At 46.5% G+C, this 20,296-nt stretch overlaps 1 protein-coding gene across 8 annotated transcripts in view; it reads right to left on the bottom strand.

Annotated features, from left to right (window-relative positions):
- The window catches only part of LOC147638756 (uncharacterized), a 233,883-nt gene extending 214,719 nt beyond the window's left edge, over positions 1-19,164 (bottom strand). For all 8 annotated transcript variants that reach the window (XR_015265964.1, XM_086798726.1, XM_086798725.1 and 5 more), the window contains exons 1-6: positions 19,000-19,164; positions 8,534-8,617; positions 8,329-8,400; positions 8,175-8,234; positions 7,813-8,046; positions 7,648-7,734 (exon numbers count right to left, since the gene is read on the bottom strand). Coding sequence is in view for 7 of the 8 variants with exons in the window: in XM_086798726.1 (XP_086654852.1) it covers positions 7,648-7,734; positions 7,813-8,046; positions 8,175-8,234; positions 8,329-8,400; positions 8,534-8,617; positions 19,000-19,119 (657 nt within the window). In the remaining variant the exon portion in view is untranslated. The remainder of the gene's footprint in view (positions 1-7,647; positions 7,735-7,812; positions 8,047-8,174; positions 8,235-8,328; positions 8,401-8,533; positions 8,618-18,999) is intronic.
- Positions 19,165-20,296: the final 1,132 nt, after the last annotated feature.

Below are 20,296 nucleotides of genomic sequence, written 5' to 3'. Positions count from 1 at the left end.
ACTCTCTATATCCCAATAACTAACCTTGGCCACCCTATTATAGGCTCTTGGCCGGTCATCGGGCGTCCACACTTGGACGCCCGCCCGTCCATACTTGGGTGCCCGCTCGTTAGTCTATCCCTAACTCAGCTTGTCAATCAGCCTGCCTAGCCCCAAGCTTCCCCAAGCCTCGAAACTAGTCTTGCGTGCGTGTAGCACACGATAGTACTGTTATATGCAAATTCTAACATAGGAAGATAATCCTCCAATGAACTCCATCTTTTGGATACATATGCTCGAAGCATATCCTCCAAAATCTGATTCACTCTTTTAGTCTGGCCATCAGATTGAGGATGATCAGAGGAACTCAAATTCAAAGTTGTTTCCAACTTCTCAAAAACAAGTTTCCAAAAATAACTCGTAAACTTAGAGTTTTATCTTGTAAATTATTGTTTCTCATAATCAATGTACTCAACTTGATTATAAATGCATCAAAAATGTACTCAACTTGATTATGAATGCATCAAAAACCCTATCACTGACTATGTCCTGCGGTAACCCGTGTAGTCTAAACAATTGCTCAATAAACTGCCGCGCTAATTGCGTAGCTGTAATAGTCTTCCGAGTCGGTAAAAATCTAGCCATTTTTGTCAAGCGATCTACCACAACCCAAAAAGAATCGTGGCCTTGATGTGTTCTTGGCAATCCGGTAATAAAATCCATGGAAATACTTTCCCATTTATTACCTGGGATTTGCAAAGGATGCAACAACCCAACCTGTCTAAAGCGTGCAGCTTTATTTGCCTGACAAATTTAACACTTAAGAACATAATCTTCTACATACCCTTTCATCTTTGGCCAATAAAAAGTGTGTTTCACTAACGATAGTGTCTTGTGTACCCCAGGGTGTCCAGCAAAAGGGGCGTTGTGACACTCCTTAAGAATCTTGGACCTAATGTCCGAGATCTGTGGTACACAAATTTTGTCATTACGGAATAGTAAACCATTCCGAATCATCCACTGGCCACCTGCAACCTGAATGGTAGACTGCTCAGTCATTGAGTCTTGGTCAATCAATGAGCTCCCGTCCTGGATCTTCTGCCAAAATGGACCAAAATAACTATCAGTCCTACAAAGCCCTCTCAATGACTGAAATAAGTCAGTAGAAATCTAGGTGAACGACAAAGTATTCACCTCTCTAATTCGACTAAGCGCATCTGCAATACTATTCATGGACCCTTTACTCCGTCCAACAAGCTTTCTTTCCTCTCAAATCATCTGCATCACACACATACTTGATTGATTGATGATCAGTCAAATACCACAAACTTGGAGCCATATAAATAATGTCTCCAAACCTTGAGAGCATGAATCACAGCATAAAGCTCCTTCTCAAGGGTTGGCCAACGAGATTCAGTGTCGTCTAGCTTTTTACTTTCAAAAGCAATCGGTCTACCATCTTGAAATAGAGTAGCCCCAATAGCATAGTCACTATCATCAGTTTCAAGAACATAAGGCCGACTAGGTAATGCTAAGATAGGTGCTTCCTTGACTTTATCTTTCAAAAGTCTGAAGGCCATATCCAAATCGTTATTCCAAGTGATAGACTGGTTTGACTTACATCCACGACCTTTCAATAAGTCGGTCATTGGTAGTGTGAGCTGAGAGTACTCCCGTACAGATTTCCGAAGAAAAACAACAAAACCGAGAAAAGAACGAAGTTGTTTCACTGTTCGTGGTATAGGCCAGTCCAGAACCTTCTCAACTCGGTCATAGTCAATGCTCAATCCATCTCGAGTGATCTTGTGTCCCAAGTAAATGATGTCGGTCATAAAGAACTCACATTTACTTAACTTAGCAGATAGTCGATTCTGTCTTAAAATAGATAAGACAATCGTGAGGTGTCTGACATGATCCTCAAGAGTACGACTATATATCAAAATATCATCTAGGAATACCACCACAAATTTTTCCAAATATTCACGAAAAAGATCGTTCATCATTTGCTGGAAAGTGGCTGGAGCATTGGTTAGCCCAAAAGGTAATACGAGAAACTCGTAATAGCCATACCTAGTCCGAAAGGCGGTTCTTTCGACATGCCTTTCATGAATACGTATCTAGTGATAGCCAGTACGTAAATCTATCTTCGTGAAATATTTCGCTCTTGCTAACCGGTCAATCAGGTCATCTGATCTAGGGAGAGGATAACGGTTCTTAATGGTCAGCTTGTTCAATCTCTTGTAATCTATACACATTCTCCAGGTGTTGTCCTTCTTTCTCCTAATAAGCAACACAGGTGCACCTCAAGGTGATTTACTTGGACGGATCTGGCCCATCCTCAAATAATCTTCGAGTTGTTTAGCCAACTCATCTTTCTCAGCTTGGCTCATCCTATAGGTGGAATACTGACAGGATGAGCACCAGGGATCAAGTCAATACGATGATCTACTGCCCGTTCAGGTGGTAAACCCAATGGCAGTTCCTTAGGAAATACGTCTTAAAACGAATCAAGTATCTTCTGTAATTCTTTGCTTTCAAACACACTTAATTCATTTACATCCATGGAAGGGATGAGAAAGGAAGAAAGTGGAATCAATACACAATGGAAAGCGGTATACAAAGAAGAATCCATTATATTTCCAAAATCAATTGTATTTACAAGAGGTCCCTGAGAGGGATGAATACAATCACCTAAAATACTATACTTGGTGTCCCTATGCTGAAAAGAAAAAATATGACTAGACCAATCTATCTGGACTTGAAGAGTCTTAAACCACTCAATCCCTAATAACAAGTCTACATTTTCTAGATGCATAACATAGCATTCCAAAGTATCTTTGTAGTCCTGAATCTGGATTGGAAGCATCTCCACCTTTCGATCCCAAACTTGCCGACCTGTAGGTAGGCGTACCTCATAGGTATGATCGTTGGGTGTCGTATCAAGACTCAATTTCTGCAGAAGTTTGTAGTTAACAAAGTTGTGTGAGCTCCAGGGTCTAGAAGAATGTGAATCTTATGGCCATTCACTTCTCCATAAACTCGAAGAAGATCATGCAAGCCAAATACTTTAGAATTGAACAGACAATCAGAACAAGTACTAGGACGAGAAAGTACAGTAATTGACGTACCTGTCAAAGACAACTGGTTAGCTGCCTTTGGCTTGGGTCCTGCGTTTGTGTTTGCACCCTTTTGCTTTGGGCACTCCTTACGCATGTGTCCTTTTTCTTCGCAGATAAAACAACGTCCTTCCTTCTTGAGCTTTAAAGCCCTAAGGAGTCGTTTCTTCTTCGCTGGTGTCGAACTGGAATTCTTCGAAGGTTGGTCCGAAGACTTTCCTTCTGTCGTGTTAGCCATAGGTGCGGAGAACTTTCGTTTATTCTTGTTCCCCTGCTCGGTAACGGGTTTCGACTTGGAAGAAACCATTGTATCATCATAGATACGAGCTGAATGAATGGCTTCGTCCAATGTTTTACATTTGTTATTTTTAACCTGTAATCGGTACGAGTCTGATAAACCAGCTACGAAAAACCCCAAAAGAGTAGTGGGATCCATCTTTGTAGCTTTCATCTGCAAGTCACGAAACTTCTGGAGGTAGACCTCATAAGTGAGGTGCTGCGAGGTCATGGTCAAAGCGGAAAACCGGGCAACAACATCATAATCATCCTCTTTCTTGAGGAATTCTTTCTTGAAGACGTCTTCGAATTGTGCCCAAGTCGTTGGCTTAGGGTTGAGTTCCTTCCACCAAAGCAAAGCTTTGCCGGACAGGAAACCTGCTGCTAACTGGATCTTCTTTCCATCATCATATGGATGAAACTGAAAGTGAACTTGCCACTTATGTAGCCAAGTGTCCACGATCTCCTTGGTGCGCTGCTTTTGCTCGCCCCCGAACGGTTCCAGAGTAATGTTGGGGCCTAAAGCTGAAGCCAAGGTATCCATACCCGATAGAGTAGAGAGGGTAGTGGTCAATAGAGCGATGGAGTTCTGCAAAGCTTGCATCTGGGCTGCGATTTGTGCCTGACGTTCCGTTGAAGAAGCTTCGAGAGCTACTTTGAACTCTTGGAAATCTGATTTTGACACAAAATCATCAAAAAGATCGGCATCGGTACCTTCCGTAGCCGGCAAGCCTTCGCGTTCCACAAGGGGCTCCAACTCCGATTCTTGGGTCGACATCGTGAAGAGGGTACGTGGAGAGAAAATTCGATCTTTGCACAACAAAAGTGCGAGTGAACTTGAGAGCTTGAGAGCTTGAAAACTTGAGCGATGTGTGGCAAGAAGCCCACTTAAGGGGTTTATAAAGATAGCCCCAAAAGCTAAAAATCCCTAAAAGCTATCCTTAGCTTTTGCTTTTGCTTTTGTGTTTTTATACATATATATATATATATATATATTCTAGTTTCTTTTTAAAAAAAATTAAACACCTTTGAAACCTTGGAGGAGGGGACTTTTAAACTTTTAAAAAAAATAAACTTTAAAAAAAAACGAAAGCCCAAAAAAACGTATGCTTTCCTTGTTTTTTTTTTTCTCCTCCTGGATTAGAGCCGCCGGCGTGCTGCTGTCTGCTGACGTCGTCCTGCGCTGCCGATCGCTAGCGTTCCTGCCAGCACTTGTGTGCGCACAGGTAGGCTGCGCCTCCCTCGTGTAAGCCTGGCCACAAGGCCACGTGGCTTGGGCGCCTGCCTTGCCTGGCCAGGGCACCAACCCGCCTGGCCTAGGCGCCTACGTGGGCCTGGCCGCCTGGCTGCCTGGCTACGCAGGTCTTAGGCGCCTGGCCGCCTGTAGCCGCCGCCTTTGCCTACATGTACAGCACCAGCAGCTCTTCACGATCAACACTGCAGCGTGCGCCTGGCTCGCTTACTCTCGCTCTCTCTCTCTCGTTCGGGTTCAACTAAAAGCATCGTGCTTTTTTTTTCTGCTTCTCACCCGACTTGCTCATGCGTACGACTGCACAAGCGACTTTCCTACTTCTTGCAAAGCAATCAACCCTTCCTAGACCACCATCTCCATCATCCTGGGTTTCTTTGATGAAGAAAAACACATACTATTCTGAAAACAGTAGTATGCACAGAAAAAACAGCAAGCTTTTTTAACACATACCTTTCTTCGACCTCATCTTCTCTACCTACCAACTTGCTCGTTCACGAGGTATGCTCTGATACCACTGTCAAATCCCCACGGATCTCCTCGTGATTGTTCTTGGTACGAAACTCGAAACCTGCAAACAAACGAACAAACAAACAACAAGGGCGTGCAGGCCTGACTCACCTCCCAACCATGATAGCCGTGGGCAAGCCCATAGTCTTGGCTATCCCCACCGAGCCAGGAGCTGAGCTAACTAGGTTGACGTACCGACCAATCTCCTCCTCACGATGTCCCATACCGCCACGAAGCTGTCCTCGCGGGCCTCGAGATTGCTGCCGGCCTCGACTGCGTAAAGCAGGTGCACGTCTGCACTAGATCCAAGCTCCAAGACCATAGAGCTCTCACAAACTCGCGAGACTCTCTATATCCCAATAACTAACCTTGGCCACCCTTTTATAGGCTCTTGGCCGGTCATCGGGCGTCCACACTTGGGCGTCCACCCGTCCATACTTGGGTGCCCGCCCGTTAGTCTATCCCTAACTCAGCTCGTCAATTAGCCTGCCTAGCTCCAAGCTTCCCCAAGCCTTGAAACTAGTCTTGCATGCGTGTAGCACACGATAGATACACACTGTGCACATGACACATTAGGTACTTGCCTTCAGGGGGGTATTATGCGATGCCTCTTGATTTGATGCAATTGATGTCCACATGATCTTTGCCATGCATTTCTGGTGATGCATTTAAGTACTACTGTGCTCTAGCATTAGCACTATGACATTGGGGATTCTCCTTTTTCCCGTCATATAGTGCTTGCTTTTTCCATTGGCACTGCAGTTCACTCTTACTGTGGAGGATAGTGCAGGGCATCATTCACAGCTTTATGACCCTACTGCTACCCGTTCACACCATTCACTTGAGGGGGGTTTGTTGGTCATGTCCACTTCCGGCTAGTTCAGGTTTGAACCCAGCTTACTCACGGGCATTTTTCCCTGTGACTGTGACTGTGACTGGACATAGGTTTTTTCCCGTGTGAACACACTTATGTGTGTTGGGCACTTTGCCCTAGGTCTTTTGGTACTCACTTGTACTTTCATTTCACATCATTATTGAGTACCTCTTTTCTAGCACTCTCACGTTTCTCTGTGCTTGAGGTTGTGCGTGTGTGTGTGTGATCTTTTTGGTGGGTTTTTCTCGTTTTGAGGTTTCCCACCTGTAATTAATGACATGAAGCTTTACAAAAAAGAAAATGTGTGCAGGCTAGCTTCCCTCCTACCCAACAAGGATGAATGTCTGATCTTTGCAGGCCCACCAAGGCTAGCCTGCAAAAGATCTTTGAGTTGTGCGCACGCAGGGCAGCTACCGACAATCTTGCATACCAGAGTGGAGGCCTCTAATGATGCAACAGTTGCAGCGAGGAGCTGAAGGTACGCTTTTTAGAGAAAGATAAGCAAGTAACGGCGGCCTCTGTCGGGGTTTACAGAGCGGCTGCCATGAAGTCCTGAGGGTCAAGACCAGAATAGGCCAAAACTTGCCGAATAGAGAATGCCCCAAGAACTGAGAAAGCTGCCGAAAGAAGTCGGAGGGGGCAAAGAAGCCGGAGGAGAGGGTACGGAGGAGGAAAGGGAGAGACATGGGAGGGTGGCGGAAGGAGGGAGAAGAGAGAGGAGGAGGACGCAAGTGGGGAACTGGGCGAAGAAGGGGCGGGGGCAGAGCATGCAAGAGGAAGCAAGGAGAAGGGAGGGGGCGGGGGGGGGGGTGTCGGGGGGTGCACAGCAGGAGCAGACAACGGGGGCAATGCGGGGGATGGAGGGGGGAGGCGCAGGTGAAAACAGGGAGCGAAGGGGGCTGGAGGCAGGCGGCAAGGAGACAGGGCAGAGAAAGGGGGGGGGGGGGCGCACAGCAGGAGCAGACAGAGGGGGGCAATGCAGGATCTTTTTCCCAGAAAAAAGAAAGCACTATGCTCATGTTCGGGAGGGGGGTGTCGATGAAGTCAAAATAAAAGTCGCGGTAACAGCTCTATCATTGAGCATTGAGTGTCCTCTACAGCGGATCCCTTCTCCAATGCAGCCTCCAACCTGACCGTCTTCTCCTTTTCTACATTTATGAAAATGTTAGGACTTCTCTGGATTGAGTGCTCAGTTTGTTTCTGCCCAACCGGCTACAAAGTCGGGCCAAATGCCAGCTGAACTTTAAAGGCCTTTGAGCGTGGTGGCACCTACCTCTGGGCTGGCAAGGGGGTGCTTTTCAGAAGCAACAGTAAGAACCCCCTTACAAACATCCTCAAGAGTCAAGAGGTTAATGTAGGTGGAATTAGCATAGTTTTGAGAATATTGGCACCGCCAAGCGAGAGATTTTACGTGAGTCCAATGGGTTTAATCTCAGATCTCTCATAGGTTGGTATTCACACTAATAAAAAAACCAAAATAATCGAAAATTGTTCTCAGCAATTGTTAGATTCAAACAGATTTATAGCTTTTGTTTATTAGAACAAACAGATATAAACATCTTAAGAACTATTTTCTTAGTTCAAATTTTTTGGCAATACCATAGAACATCGTGATTCTATTAATGAAGGGAGTGTCAACTTGCCAATCTACGTTTCTGCTCGGTCTCAATTTTTTCTTTTTCAGCTCTGAGGACCCGCTCTTTGATGTCAGACACAGAATTGCTCCCTTCCTACAAGTCAAAATCAAAACTTGAAGAAATCATCATTACTTAGTTCTGGTGATCAGCTCCTCTCTCCTTGCCAAAAACCTGTGCAGATTCGAATGTGTTGTCAGGCTTCGACTTCTTTGACCCTTTGGTGTCTTTTGGTAGTTTGCTGTTATCTTTCCGCTTCGCTTTTCCTTTCTCCTTGTTGCTTGGCTCGAGAGGTGACTCACTGGCAGTCTCTGCACCAAGCTCGTAGCCTTTGCTTTCGAAAAGTTTCAGATCCTCTTCAAAATTGCAACGGTCAACTTCCAGCTCAAGGTTAAGATGACTTGCTAGCTACACCACAATGAATGGCTTGATATCCAATGTATTAAGTCTTTAATGGCCTTAGAAATATAGATCAACTGATTTTTCAATATAATTATTGGATCATGGTATGAAAAGTAAAAGGGTACTTCTTGAACCTTCTCACACACATCCACTTCTGTTGCATAATCTTGTTTTTCTACAGTGTTCCAAGAGTTCTGCACTTGGTCAATCATTGTTTCATTATCAGTTTTGCACTGTCAAGGAAACCAACTCTTGCAAATGATCCCAAAACCATACAGCCGTTAATACCAGGAGAGAAGCATGCACGGAGACTTCGAATAGTTCTCTGATCCTCCTTTCTCGTAACCGTTCCTGAAAAGTCTGGACGCTTGCACAACCATCTGAAGGTGAGTGAAAGCTTGCAAAAATCTTAAAGATCTCCAAATCAAGAACTTTTTATGAAACCTAAACCAGCATTATATGTTAGGGGTTAATGTCAATCGTTACACATTACTTGATGGATCAAAAATCTCCGGTAGTCCCGCATCTGACATGTCGCTTCCATGTTTTTGATATCATAAAACCTGCGTGCATTTTCCTGCGATGCAAAAGGTGACTTGCTACAACTACTTGGGAGTAAAAATGCACACCCCTAATCCATTCCTACATCAGCGAAATTTGATTCTACTCGTGCATTAAATATTTTTATAAAAAAATCGGTAACCTAAAGCGAACGTGCAATCAGTGCAAATGCACATGAACATTATGCAGATAGGGCATGGGCATCTGGAAGGGCAATGTCAAGTAGGATCAATCTGCTTCACACATCATCTCATACTAAAGGTTGAATCCAGCTTCAACAGGCAGGTTTGCCAGTTGTTTTCTGAGTTTTTGAAAGGTCCGATACAAATCTAAAAAACCCAACCCACTTCCATATTGGTATGCCTCACCTAGGCATTGAAGATGTGACCGTCGGGAAGGTTATTTCTCTCTAAAGTATACACCCCCTTTTATGTGCCTACAAGGATGCATCAGCATGGCTCCTGGTAGCATTCCTAGCATTGCAGTCCAGAAAGGTGGTTATTAAAGCTGTTGCTGGGTGATTTTGCTCCATTCAGCCTCTTGAGGATATAGTCAATTCGAGGCATCGGGAATTTGCTCTTGATAGTCAGCTTGTTGAGTGCACAATAATCGACACACAAATGGGAAGACCCATCTTTCTTCTTGACAAACAAGATCGGCACTGCAAATGGCGACTCGCTCGGGCGAATGAAGCCAGATTGCAACAATTCTTGGAGTTGGCAGTCGAACTCCGATTCCATTGCCTTGGAAAGGCAATACGGAAACTTGCTTGGGGGTTCCAAGCCTGGGAGGAGGTCACTCTTGTGGTCCTCCGGTCTCGACGGGGGGAGCTAAGGAGGGAGGTTGTCCCGAATAAAAATCTTTTGGAACTTTTCATGGAGAACCGAGTACTTCTCCGAAGCACTGGCCACCGTCTAGGCTATCTGGATGTAAATCATCGCACACTCTGCGCCTTTCCTGACTGCTCGCTTAGACTGTAAGTGGCTTTTGAAAGGAAAGTTCAGAATTCCTGGCTCACACTTAATGGTCACTGGGGCGTTTGACACATTCCGATTGATCTGGAACGTGTGCTTGTCCCACTTGACATCAGGAAGAAACTTGTGAAACCACTGAATACCCCAAATTATGTCTGCTCCTACAAGAGGGGCAACCATAAAATCATGCACAAACTCTATGCCCTGAATCACTAACTTAGCACCTAGAGCTTCATACTTGACACTCGTTGTCATACCTGTGCTAAAACCCTCAACCTGTTTGCCACCGAAGTCAGCTCGAAACGAGCACGCCTAGCGGCCTGTTCCGTGACCACATACTCCGTGTTGCCGCTGTCAAACAAGACAACGACTCTCTGGCCACCTATGCATTCATTGCGCTCATACTCCTGGCCATGGGCGCCCTTCTGCTTATCTTCGAGCTCCCGGCTAATAATTGCTCCAACTGAAGCACCGGGGTTTGAAGAACTAGGGGTAGCCGCTGGGGTCTGTGTGGGAGCTAAGCTCACCACGCGGAAGCTGTGGAGGCGGCGGCGGCGGGCTTTGGAGGCTTCTTCGGACAATCCTGAGAAGTGTGTCCTTTTGTATGACAAAAGAAACATCTACCCTCCTTCTTGTACTGAGAAAGCTCCTCAGCACTTAACTTGCCACCAATCTTGCCTGCCTTCGCTTTCTGGTCTGGAGTAAGCTTTGACGCATTGTTCAAGTTCTTGGAGCCAGAGACTCCCGGGCTGTGTCCTGGGGAAGACCCCGTCTGGTTCTGGCTTTTGCCTCCCGAGACATTAGCCCTAGGAGAAGCCGGCTAGGAAGTCGGGGGCTTGCCACCATTATGTTTCATTTCTGCACTCTGCGCAAGCGAGAGTGCGTCTTCAAAGGTGGCTGGCATAAACATACGCACCTCCCATTGGATTTGCGTGTCCAGGCCATACAAAAACTGCCCTTTCTTGTCCGTATCAGATAAGCCTAATTGCAGACATAAAGTCGAAATTCTATTGGCAAACTGAAGGACTGGTTGTGCGTTCTGACGCGCTCCCCTGAACTCGTCTTCGAGTTGCTCAAGGTAGTGGGGCGGTAGAAACCGCTGCTTAAGGTTGCGGACGAACTCTTCCCACACATAAGCTGCCATACCTGCTCTGGTGTGGGCATGAGCCCACTGAGTCCACCAAGGAATGGCCTCACCTTCCAAGTACCAACTGGCTAAGATCACTCTGTCAGTATCTATTTTCCTAACTGCGGCAAAGTAAGCTTCAAATTGATGTAACCATGAATAAAGAGTTGTGGGATCGAGTTTACCATTATACTTACTGAAGTTCATTTTCTCGGGAAAGTGATTTGAGGACGCCGCCAGTGTCAATTTGGCGTCCAAGGCTTTGAGGTAACGCTCGTGTTCCACCCGTCGCATGGCTTCGTCTTCTCGTCGGATCTCCAATGCACGCATCTGCAACTCAAGCAAAGAGCTTGGCTGCGGCTGTGGGTCCCTGTGTCGAGGATCTGGTATCTGGGATACGGAAGCAGAGGGAGGAGGAGATGGAAAACACGACGCTGGAGAGCGGGTACGCTCCTCCAGAGCCAAGATCTGCGCCTTCTGCTCATCCAACATGGCTGTCCGTTCTGCGATTGCTCGCATCCTCTGTTGGAACATGTCTGTGACACTCAAGCCTAGTGCCCTAGCTGGGCTGCCTGGTGCACTCTGGTCCCATGGTTCTTGGTCTCTCTCGTCGTCGAAGCTCGCCATAGCAGGAAAATGCAATTCCTTTCTGGAACGCAATCTGACCATCCACTATCTGTGTGGGAGACGTCCGGAGGCTTCCGGAGGCTAAAAACCAACCGTCCTTCGAGGGACAGGAGTCACTCCGCAAGGGGTAGTCCACCGGTGTCTAAAAACCAACGACACGAGCAAGAAAAAATTCTGGTTTCTTTGCTAAATCTTTGTACTTGAAGTAGGCTCTCATACCACTGTAATATGCGGAAGCTTCGGAGAAGAATCGGTAACTTCAATACTCAGAATTCAACACTCTTTTCATGGCAGAAATTAACGCACAAACTGAAAGGAGAAGTGCAGAAAATAGAGAGAAAGAAAGAAAGAAAGAAAGATTTTATTGACGTCTTCCAAAAGACCGAACTCGGCCTATGAGACAAATCGGAGTACATGTATGGGGTATCCTCTGTCATCCCAACAAAATGAAAAAGTACTGAATAAAAAAGCTGAATCTGGGTGTGCAGGGGATGGAGCTCTATTACTAGGAGAATGCAAAGCTATATGCATGGAGTATACAATCATGATATGCAACCTAGCTAGCTCCATCCTGTACCATACTGGGGGTATAAAATGGTATACATCAGTGAAGGGGGTGTCCACAGCTCCCTGAAGAACATGCCTGGGTGTGCTCTGAAGCGAGCCAGTCGCTCCGCACCCTCTCTGTGAAACTGAGCTCTGATCTCTGACATCTCTCTCTGGTATAGGCGTGGTGTCCGAAAGCCAGGTGTCCTCTGTCTCCTGCGGGCTCTAAGTGTCTCTGCTCTCTGGAGAGTAATTCCCTGCCGTGTAGAGGCTGGGAGGGGTATGGATCTCTGAAAAAATGTAGTAATCTGTGTCTGTCGCCCCCCCTCTGGAGCTGTCTGAGCCTGTAATAATGTCTCTCTGTGGCGCTGTATGTCTAGAATGTATCTCCCCAGTATGCGCTGGTCTGCTGCCTCAAAGATCTGGCGTAGGGAATGTGGCTCTCTGAATAAAATGGGATATCTCTCTCTGATGGCTGTATATGCTCTGCATCTGCATACATAATGCTCCTCACTCTCCACCTCCTCTCTGCACAATCTGCATACCCTCTCCTCTCGGGGGATCCGTGCTGCTCTGCCAGTCTCAATCTCCAATCGGTGTGATGAAACTCTGAGCTGACCAATAGCCACTCGGGAGCCGTGTGGTAAAAAGCCCTCCATGTATCTAGGCCTCTCTATAAATCCATCATCAGTGATACTCATGAAGTGATCTCTGTAGTATAGCATCTTCGGTGGAAGAGGCTGTGTAGGCGATATCCATGTCTCTCGTGTATAGAGCTGCCATAGATCCTGTCTCAATACTCTGTTCCTCTCACTATGAGAGAGACGGATATGTGGTGCATCCCTGTCATACTGGAATGGTGGTAGATGATCCATGTCTAGGCCATGCTGTGAGAACCAATGTGTGACCTGTGCATACCATGATCCTCTGTCTCCTGCCTCAGCCAACTGTCTAGATGCCTGAAAAGCTCTGTATGATAATCTGTCCTGTGGCATCTCTCTGAATCTGTCTAGCAAGCATATAGTCTGAAATATGGCCTCTACCATCATAGGAGGCGCAGGGAGAGGTGGAGGGGACACAGTATTGAGTCCCAATTACCCTCTGTAGGGCCCCCACCATGGATGGTGTATTTGCTTTATTAGAATGATGAGAAATCTGAAAGAAACTACAGTAATCTTGGACCTTTTCTTGGCTGGGAATACCCTGCCCTTGACCTGAATCCTTCACCCCTTTGCTTAGCACCCTCTTGGCTTTGTCTAGCCTCTTATGCTTGAGTTCTTGGTGGAGAATGAGATGAATGAATGGGATTGTGGGCATCTCCTTTTATTGTCACGTGCATCCCGCACTTGGATGCCACGTAGACATTTCTGTACAAAAGGTGCAGGACCTGGGATGGTGAACTAGTCCCATGTCAGCCCAGTCCAGGACGAGTCAGCCAGGGATCCATCGCAGTCGTCCAAGGTCACGTGTGCATTGTCCTGCACATGAGTCCAAGGTCAGGTGTGCACTGTCCTGCACATGAAACAATGCCAATCCGCGCTGTGAGTCTCCCTCTAGAATGATGTCAATGGTTCTGTGTATCTGGTATGGTACCGGATGCCAGATCACTGAGTAGATAGTGATTAGGACAAGGGGCCAGCCCATAGGACTACCCCGGATCTTAGTGTGGGCATGGGAATGGTGTAGAACCACCCCCATGAGGGCCAAGAAGGCCCAGGCTGAACCCACCAGCCATGGAGGGGCTGTAGAACAGCCCCAGGGGCAGGCCAGGGACAGCCGACTGATTATCCAGCCATGGGAGGGGTATGGGGCAAGTATGGGGCAGCCCATACAGGCTGCCCAGTCCCCAAACAGCCTAGAAAAGGTGCCCAAACTTGACTTAAAGCAGGCGCCTGATGTCCAGCCAGCCAGGAAGAGATACGCATACTTTATGGGATTTTTTCCAGCATTTAATGGGATTTTTTCAGCATTTAATGCTGGATTTACAGTCGTGGGACAGAATATTGCTGGCCACCTGGATTTACAGCTAGCCGACTGCTCATGATTGGGTAGTATAAATAGTGGAGGCCACAATCCCATTCATTCATCTCATTCTCCAACAAGAGCTCAAGAATAAGAGGCTAGACAAAGCCAAGAGGGTGCTTAGCAAAGGGGTGAAGGATTCAGGTCAAGGGCAGGGTATTCCCAGCCAAGAAAAGGTCCAAGATTGCTGTATTTTCTTTCAGATTTCTCATCATTCTAATAAAGCAAATACACCATCCGTGGTGGGGGCCCTACAGAGGGTAATTGGGACCCAATACTGTGTCCTCTCCACCTCTCCCTCTCTCTCTCTATTTTCTGCACTTCTCCTTTCAGTTTGTGCATTAATTTCCATCGCGAAAAGAGTGCTGGATTCTGAGTATTGAAGTTACCGATTCTTCTCCAAAGCTTCCGCATATTATAGTGGTATCAGAGCCTACTTCAGGTACAAAGATTCAGCAAAGAAACCAGAATTTTTTCTCACTCGTGTGGTTGGTTCTTAGACGCCGGTGGACTAGCCCCTTCGGAGTGACTCTTGTCCCTCAAAGAACGGTTGGTTTTTGGAAGTCTCCCACACAGATAGTGGATGGTCAGATTGCGTTCCGCAAAGGAATTGCATTTTCCTGCTATGGCGAGCTTCGATGACGAGAGAGACCAAGAACCATGGGACCAGAGTGCACCTGGCAGCCCAGCTAGGGCACCAGGCTTGAGTGTCACAGACATGTTCCAGCAGATGATGCGAGCAATCGCAAAACAGACAGCCAAGTTGGATGAGCAGAAGGCGCAGATCTTGGCTCTGGAGGAGCGTACCCGCTCTCCAGCGTCGCATTTTCCATTTCCTCCTCCCTCTCCTTCCGTATCCCAAATACCAGATCCTCGACACAGGGACCCTCTCGCAGGGTCATAGCCGCAGCCAAGCTCCTTGCTTGAGTTGCAGATGCGTGCATTGGAGATCCAACAACGAGAAGATGACGCCATACGACGCGTGGAACACGAGCGTTACCTCAGAGCTTTGGACGCCAGATTGACATCGGTGGCGCCCTCAAATCATTTTCCCAAGAAAATGAACTTCTGTAAGTATAATGGTAAACTCGATCCCATAACTCTTTATTCATGGTTACATCAATTTGAAGCTAACTTTGCCGCAGTTAGAAAAACAGATACTGACAGAGTGATCTTAGTTGGTTGGTACTTGGAAAGTGAGGCCATTCCTTGGTGGACTCAATGGGCTTATGCCCATACCAGAGCAGGTATGGCAGCTTATGTCTGGGACGAGTTCGTTCGCGACCTTAAGCAGCGGTTTCTACCGCCCCACTACCTTGAGCGACTCTCGAAGACGAGTTCAGGGGAGCGCGTCAGAACGCGCAACCAGTCCTTCAGTTTGCCAATAAAATTTTGACTTTATGTCTGCAATTAGGCTTATCAGATACGAACAAGAAAGGGCAGTTTTTGTATGGCCTGGACACGCAAATCCAATGGGAGGTGCGTATGTTTAGGCCAGCCACCTTTGAGGACGCACTCTCGCTTGCGCAGAGTGCAGAAATGAAACATAATGGTGGCAAGCCCAAGACTTCCCAGCCGGCTTCTCCCAGGGCTAACGCCTCGGGGGGCAAAAGCCAGAACTAAACGGGGTCTTCCCCAAGATAGAGCCCGGGAGCCTCTGGCTCCAAGAACTCGAACAATGCGTCAAAGCTTACTCAAGACCAGAAAGCGGAGACAGGCAAGACAGGTGGCAAGTTGAGTGCTGAGGAGCTTTCTCAGTACAAGAAGGAGGGTTTGTCATACAAAAGGACATACTTCTCGGGATTGTCCTAAGAAGCCTCCAAAGCCCGCCGCCGTCGCCTCCACAGCGTCCGTGGGGTGAGCTTAGCTCCCACTCAGACATTAGCGGCTAACCCTAGTTCTTCAGACCCCGGTGCTTCAGTTGGAGCAATTATTAGCCGTGAGCTCGAAGATAAGCAGAAGAGCGCCCATGACCAGGAGTATGAGCGCAACGAATTCATAGGTGGCCAGAGAGTCGTCGTCTTGTTTGACAGCGGCAGCACGGAGGATGTGGTCATGGAACAGGCCGCTAGGCGTGCCCGTTTCGAGTTGAGTTCGGTGCACATACAGGTTGAGGGTTTTAGCACAGGTATGACAACGAGCGTCAAGTATGAGGCTCTAGGTGCTAAGTTAGTGATTCAGGGCATAGAGTTTGTGCGTGACTTTACGGTTGCCCCTCTTGTAGGAGCAGACATAATTTTGGGTATTCAATGGTTTCACAAGTTTCTTCCTAATGTCAAGTGGGACAAGCACACGTTCCAGATCAATCGGAATGTGTCAAACGCCCCGGTGACCATTAAGTGTGAGCCAGGAATTCCGAACTTTCCGCTCATAAGCCACTTGCAAGCTAAGCGAGCAGTCAGGAAAGGCGCACAGTGTGCGATGATTTACATCCAGACAGCCCAGACGGTGGCCAGTGCTTCCGAGAAGTACTCAGTTCTCCATGAAAAATTCCAAAAGATTTTTCTTCGGGACAGCCTCCCTCCCCAGCTCCCCCCGTCCAGTGCGGAGGATCACAGGATTGACCTCCTCCCAAGCTCGGAACCCCCGAGCAAGTTTCCGTATCGCCTTTAGTAATATTTTCAGCTACGGTTGAGCAGCATGGCGTTGATGTGGAGAAAGTTTTTAAGTTGCTGGAAAGCAACGAGCTCTATGTCAATGAAAAGAAGTCATAATTTTATCTATTCCAGGTGCATTACTTGGGATATATAATTAGTGCTGAAGGCATTCGACTTGATTCGGCTAAAGTGGCCGAGATTGTTAACTGGGAAGTACCTCAGACAGCCTATGACATTAGATCATTTGTGGGTATATGCCAGGCGTATTCCACCCACATCGACAAGTTTTCTGACCTTTCGGCAAATCTCACCGATCTACTAAGGGGAGTGAAAACAAGAAGGCAAAAGATTTGAATGACTCCACAAGCGTTGGAGGCATTCCAGAATCTCAAGGTGGCTTTGTCAGAAGCGCCTTGTTTAGCACTTGCCTCGTGGGACGAACCATTTCAGGTGATCACCGATGCGAGTAACATCGCATTTGGAGGTGTACTGCCAGAATGGTCATCCAGTAGCTTACATGTCTCGTAAGTTACTGCCCGCCGAGAAGAACTACTCAGTCTATGATCGTGAACTCCTAGCAGTTATACAGGCCTTGAAACATTGGAAACATTTTCTGTATGGCCGTGACTTCGAGGTTCGCACTGACCATCAGGCATTACGCTGGATTCAAACAATGCCAACTGCACAGTGGAGTGATCGACAACACCGCTGGAGTCAGATATTCCAGCAGTTCGGTGATATGATTGAGTACCTTCCAGGAAAGGCCAATCCAGTGGCCGACGCTTTGAGCAGGAAGGAACAAGTGTCTACGATTCAAACCACTAGACTTGATCTTGTTGGTACAGGACTAGAGGACATGAAGCACACGTACGCGGATTCAGAGGAATTCGGTACTCAGTGGGAACATGCATTGGATGCCACAGGACCATGCCATTTTCTGATACGCGATGGTTGGCTTTTCTACAAAGGCCGACTATGTGTCATGAAGTCATTCCGGGCAGCTCTTCTCCATGATGCCCATGACGCCATTACAGGTGGTCATAGGGGCATGAATTCGACTCTGAAGAAATTGGAACGGCAATACTATTGGCCAAAGATGAGGCGTGATGTATTTACATATGTACAATGCTGTGACATTTGTTAAAAGGTGAAAGCTCCTCGTGGAAAGAAGATAGGGTTTCTGGGGAGCGATGAACTCAGCTACAATTCCATGAGATATGCCTCTCTCTCACCATGTCCTAGTGGCCCAAAAATCAGGCAGGGAGGCTCTAGCATGAGTGGTAATGCCTTGGCCTGCTAAAATGCAGGTCCAAATTCAAACCCTGCACCTAAATAAAACTAACCTCTCAAAAAAATGGATGGCTTCTCCTGTCAGCCCATTTAAACAACGAAATGGTCATCTTTCCTTCCCAGCTAGGTTTTGGCCAGATAAGTTTGCCTAGATAAGGATTTTGAGATAAAGCAGGCAACAATGCGTTACACTTGTCTAACCTTGGCAGCAATTATGCGTAGCTGAAACTCTCTGAACTGCAAGATGGTAACTGGATCAATCTAATCTAGTAGGAAATTAGGAATTGGTGCAAGATTGGCACTGCCAGGAAAAATTTGGAGAAGTCAAATGCACAACAGAACAGAACCCAAACATACACTTGCCTACCATGGTTGCATGGCATAATGGAGGGAATGGTCCTGGAAAAGCAATTTCCCCTTAAACAGAGAGAGCCACACCAGTGACAACCCACTTTCCAAAGGGGAATTTCTTCCCATGACCATTTCCAAACGTCATGTGGACCCAGGGATGTTCAGCCAACATTAAACTGTGATGTGACCTGTGAATTGCTCCAGCTTTGACACATCAGCTTTGGGGGAAGAGATTCCAGCAGTGCTGAGTTGTCAACATCAAATTCAAATTCTGAGAGGAGGAAAGTCTCCTGATTTGACATCTTAGATTCATGTTCTGATGACCCAAGACCATGTGGACATGTCAGCAGCAAGAATATCAGGATGCTGGTGTGACGTTCAAAGTAGACCTGTTTTAATCTCTCCGACGTACATCATTGTCTTGGGTTGTGAGAGGGCCAATCATGGCCGTACATTCAGGTGACTTAAAATCTTGGAATTTGCATAAGATCTTGACAAATCAGCAGCCAGAATCCATTCCCCAAAATGCTGATTGTGGGCAGTAGCCCATGGGTCACATCAATCTTGGAGCATCCCCAGGAATGCTGACTGAGCAGCAGCAGAGGAATCCACAGCTGGTGTGAATGTACTTTGTTTGCCCATTTTCCCCGCTTGGACATTGAAGGCATATCAAGTATTCTTCGCCCCGCATATGACCCTGGAAGAGAGATGTATAGAGCTCTGCCTGTCACAGGCCTCTCTGGCAAGCGGTGGCTTTGCAATGTGGAAAGTTATGGGCGTTGGAATTGAATGAACAATTAAAATCATCGCAATATACAGGATAATCGGTGATTAGAAGACAGTAGATTTGCTTAATCTTGTGGACCTGGCGCTTCTGCCCTTCCTGAAAGGGCTGCAGGAGTATGTCCTCTCTGCGCTGCTTGGGGGTGAGCTCGTGAAAGCGGCTGGACGCAGGCCTCCATGGCACCAAACCACGCTGATCCATGGCGACCTCCTCCTCCGCTTCCAGGGAACAGAAATACCGTTTGGAGTTCTGTTTTTTTTTTTAATTACATAACGTTTGATATTAACAAAAGCTAGAGTGTCACAAAAAAACGTTCCGTTAGTGTAATTTTCACGGCTCAAATTGAGAAAAACAAGAAGTAGTTTTGCCTAGTCTTGAATTTAAAGATTCAAAATTTTGAAGTTTTAGTCATAAAACCAATTAATCTATGTATTTTTTTAATAAAAATTGATTGTTATCTTTTTTTTACTAGTTAAAAAAAAAGTTTATTTCTCACACTGGGACTCCGACTCCTCTCTATATATAGCTTCTTTGTGCTTCCAACATTTAATTTTGCATTAACTATTGATTCATGTGATTGTAAATAACATACATTCTTTGTGCTTTGTGTTTTGTGTTTTGCCAGATGGATAAGGAGGTGAGAGGTAGGACATAAAAAAGATAATAGCATTAGCTCTACAAGAAGAAGAGGGGGAAGGAAAAGGGACCCTCCACTAAGCTAAGCCTTTGTGAGTGGAGGTGCCTTGGAGGAGATTGATGAAACTCCAGCCATTGAGGGTGTCGACACTCCTCATGTTGATGAGTTGGTTGATGTTGTGGAGCTGGGTGCTTTGGTGCCATTGTAGGTGAATGTTAGGGAAAGTGAGGATGTGGAAAGTGGGCAACATGAGGTTAGTGGTCTTGACCTCCAATTGGCAAGTGGGGGTGATGTGATTAAAAAGCGCAAGCTTGTGGAGTTTGACTAGTATCCTCGGGTTCCTTTATGCAGATTGATCACTTAGGTCCGTGTGAGAGGATTGAGAAATAACTTATCGGCCCTCAAGTGTGCATTTCAGCATGAGGGGTAGAAGGGTGCATTTATTGTATCAGTTTGTACATGTAAGGGAGATGATATTGTTGTGGATGATGCTATGAGGGCCTCTTGGTCTCATTTATGGGGCGAGCGGTTGAAGGTGAATTTGAGGCAAAATTAGCAAGCAGGCTAGACCTTCACTTCTTATCCAATAGAATGTTGTATGTATGGGAAGGAAATCATAGGACAATGGAATGGATGTCCTTGATTGAGGATATTTACACCAAAATAAAGTGGAGGCACATAAGATTGGGGGTGCACAATCATTGTTCCCAGAAAGACAAGTGAGATTGCTCTACTTGTTGT

The sequence above is a fragment of the Cibotium barometz genome, chromosome 5, assembly GCF_041138505.1.
Source record: "Cibotium barometz isolate CiBa-2024 chromosome 5, ASM4113850v1, whole genome shotgun sequence".
Taxonomy (NCBI): Eukaryota; Viridiplantae; Streptophyta; class Polypodiopsida; order Cyatheales; family Cibotiaceae; genus Cibotium; species Cibotium barometz.
This window is presented reverse-complemented; position numbering and strand designations above follow the sequence as displayed.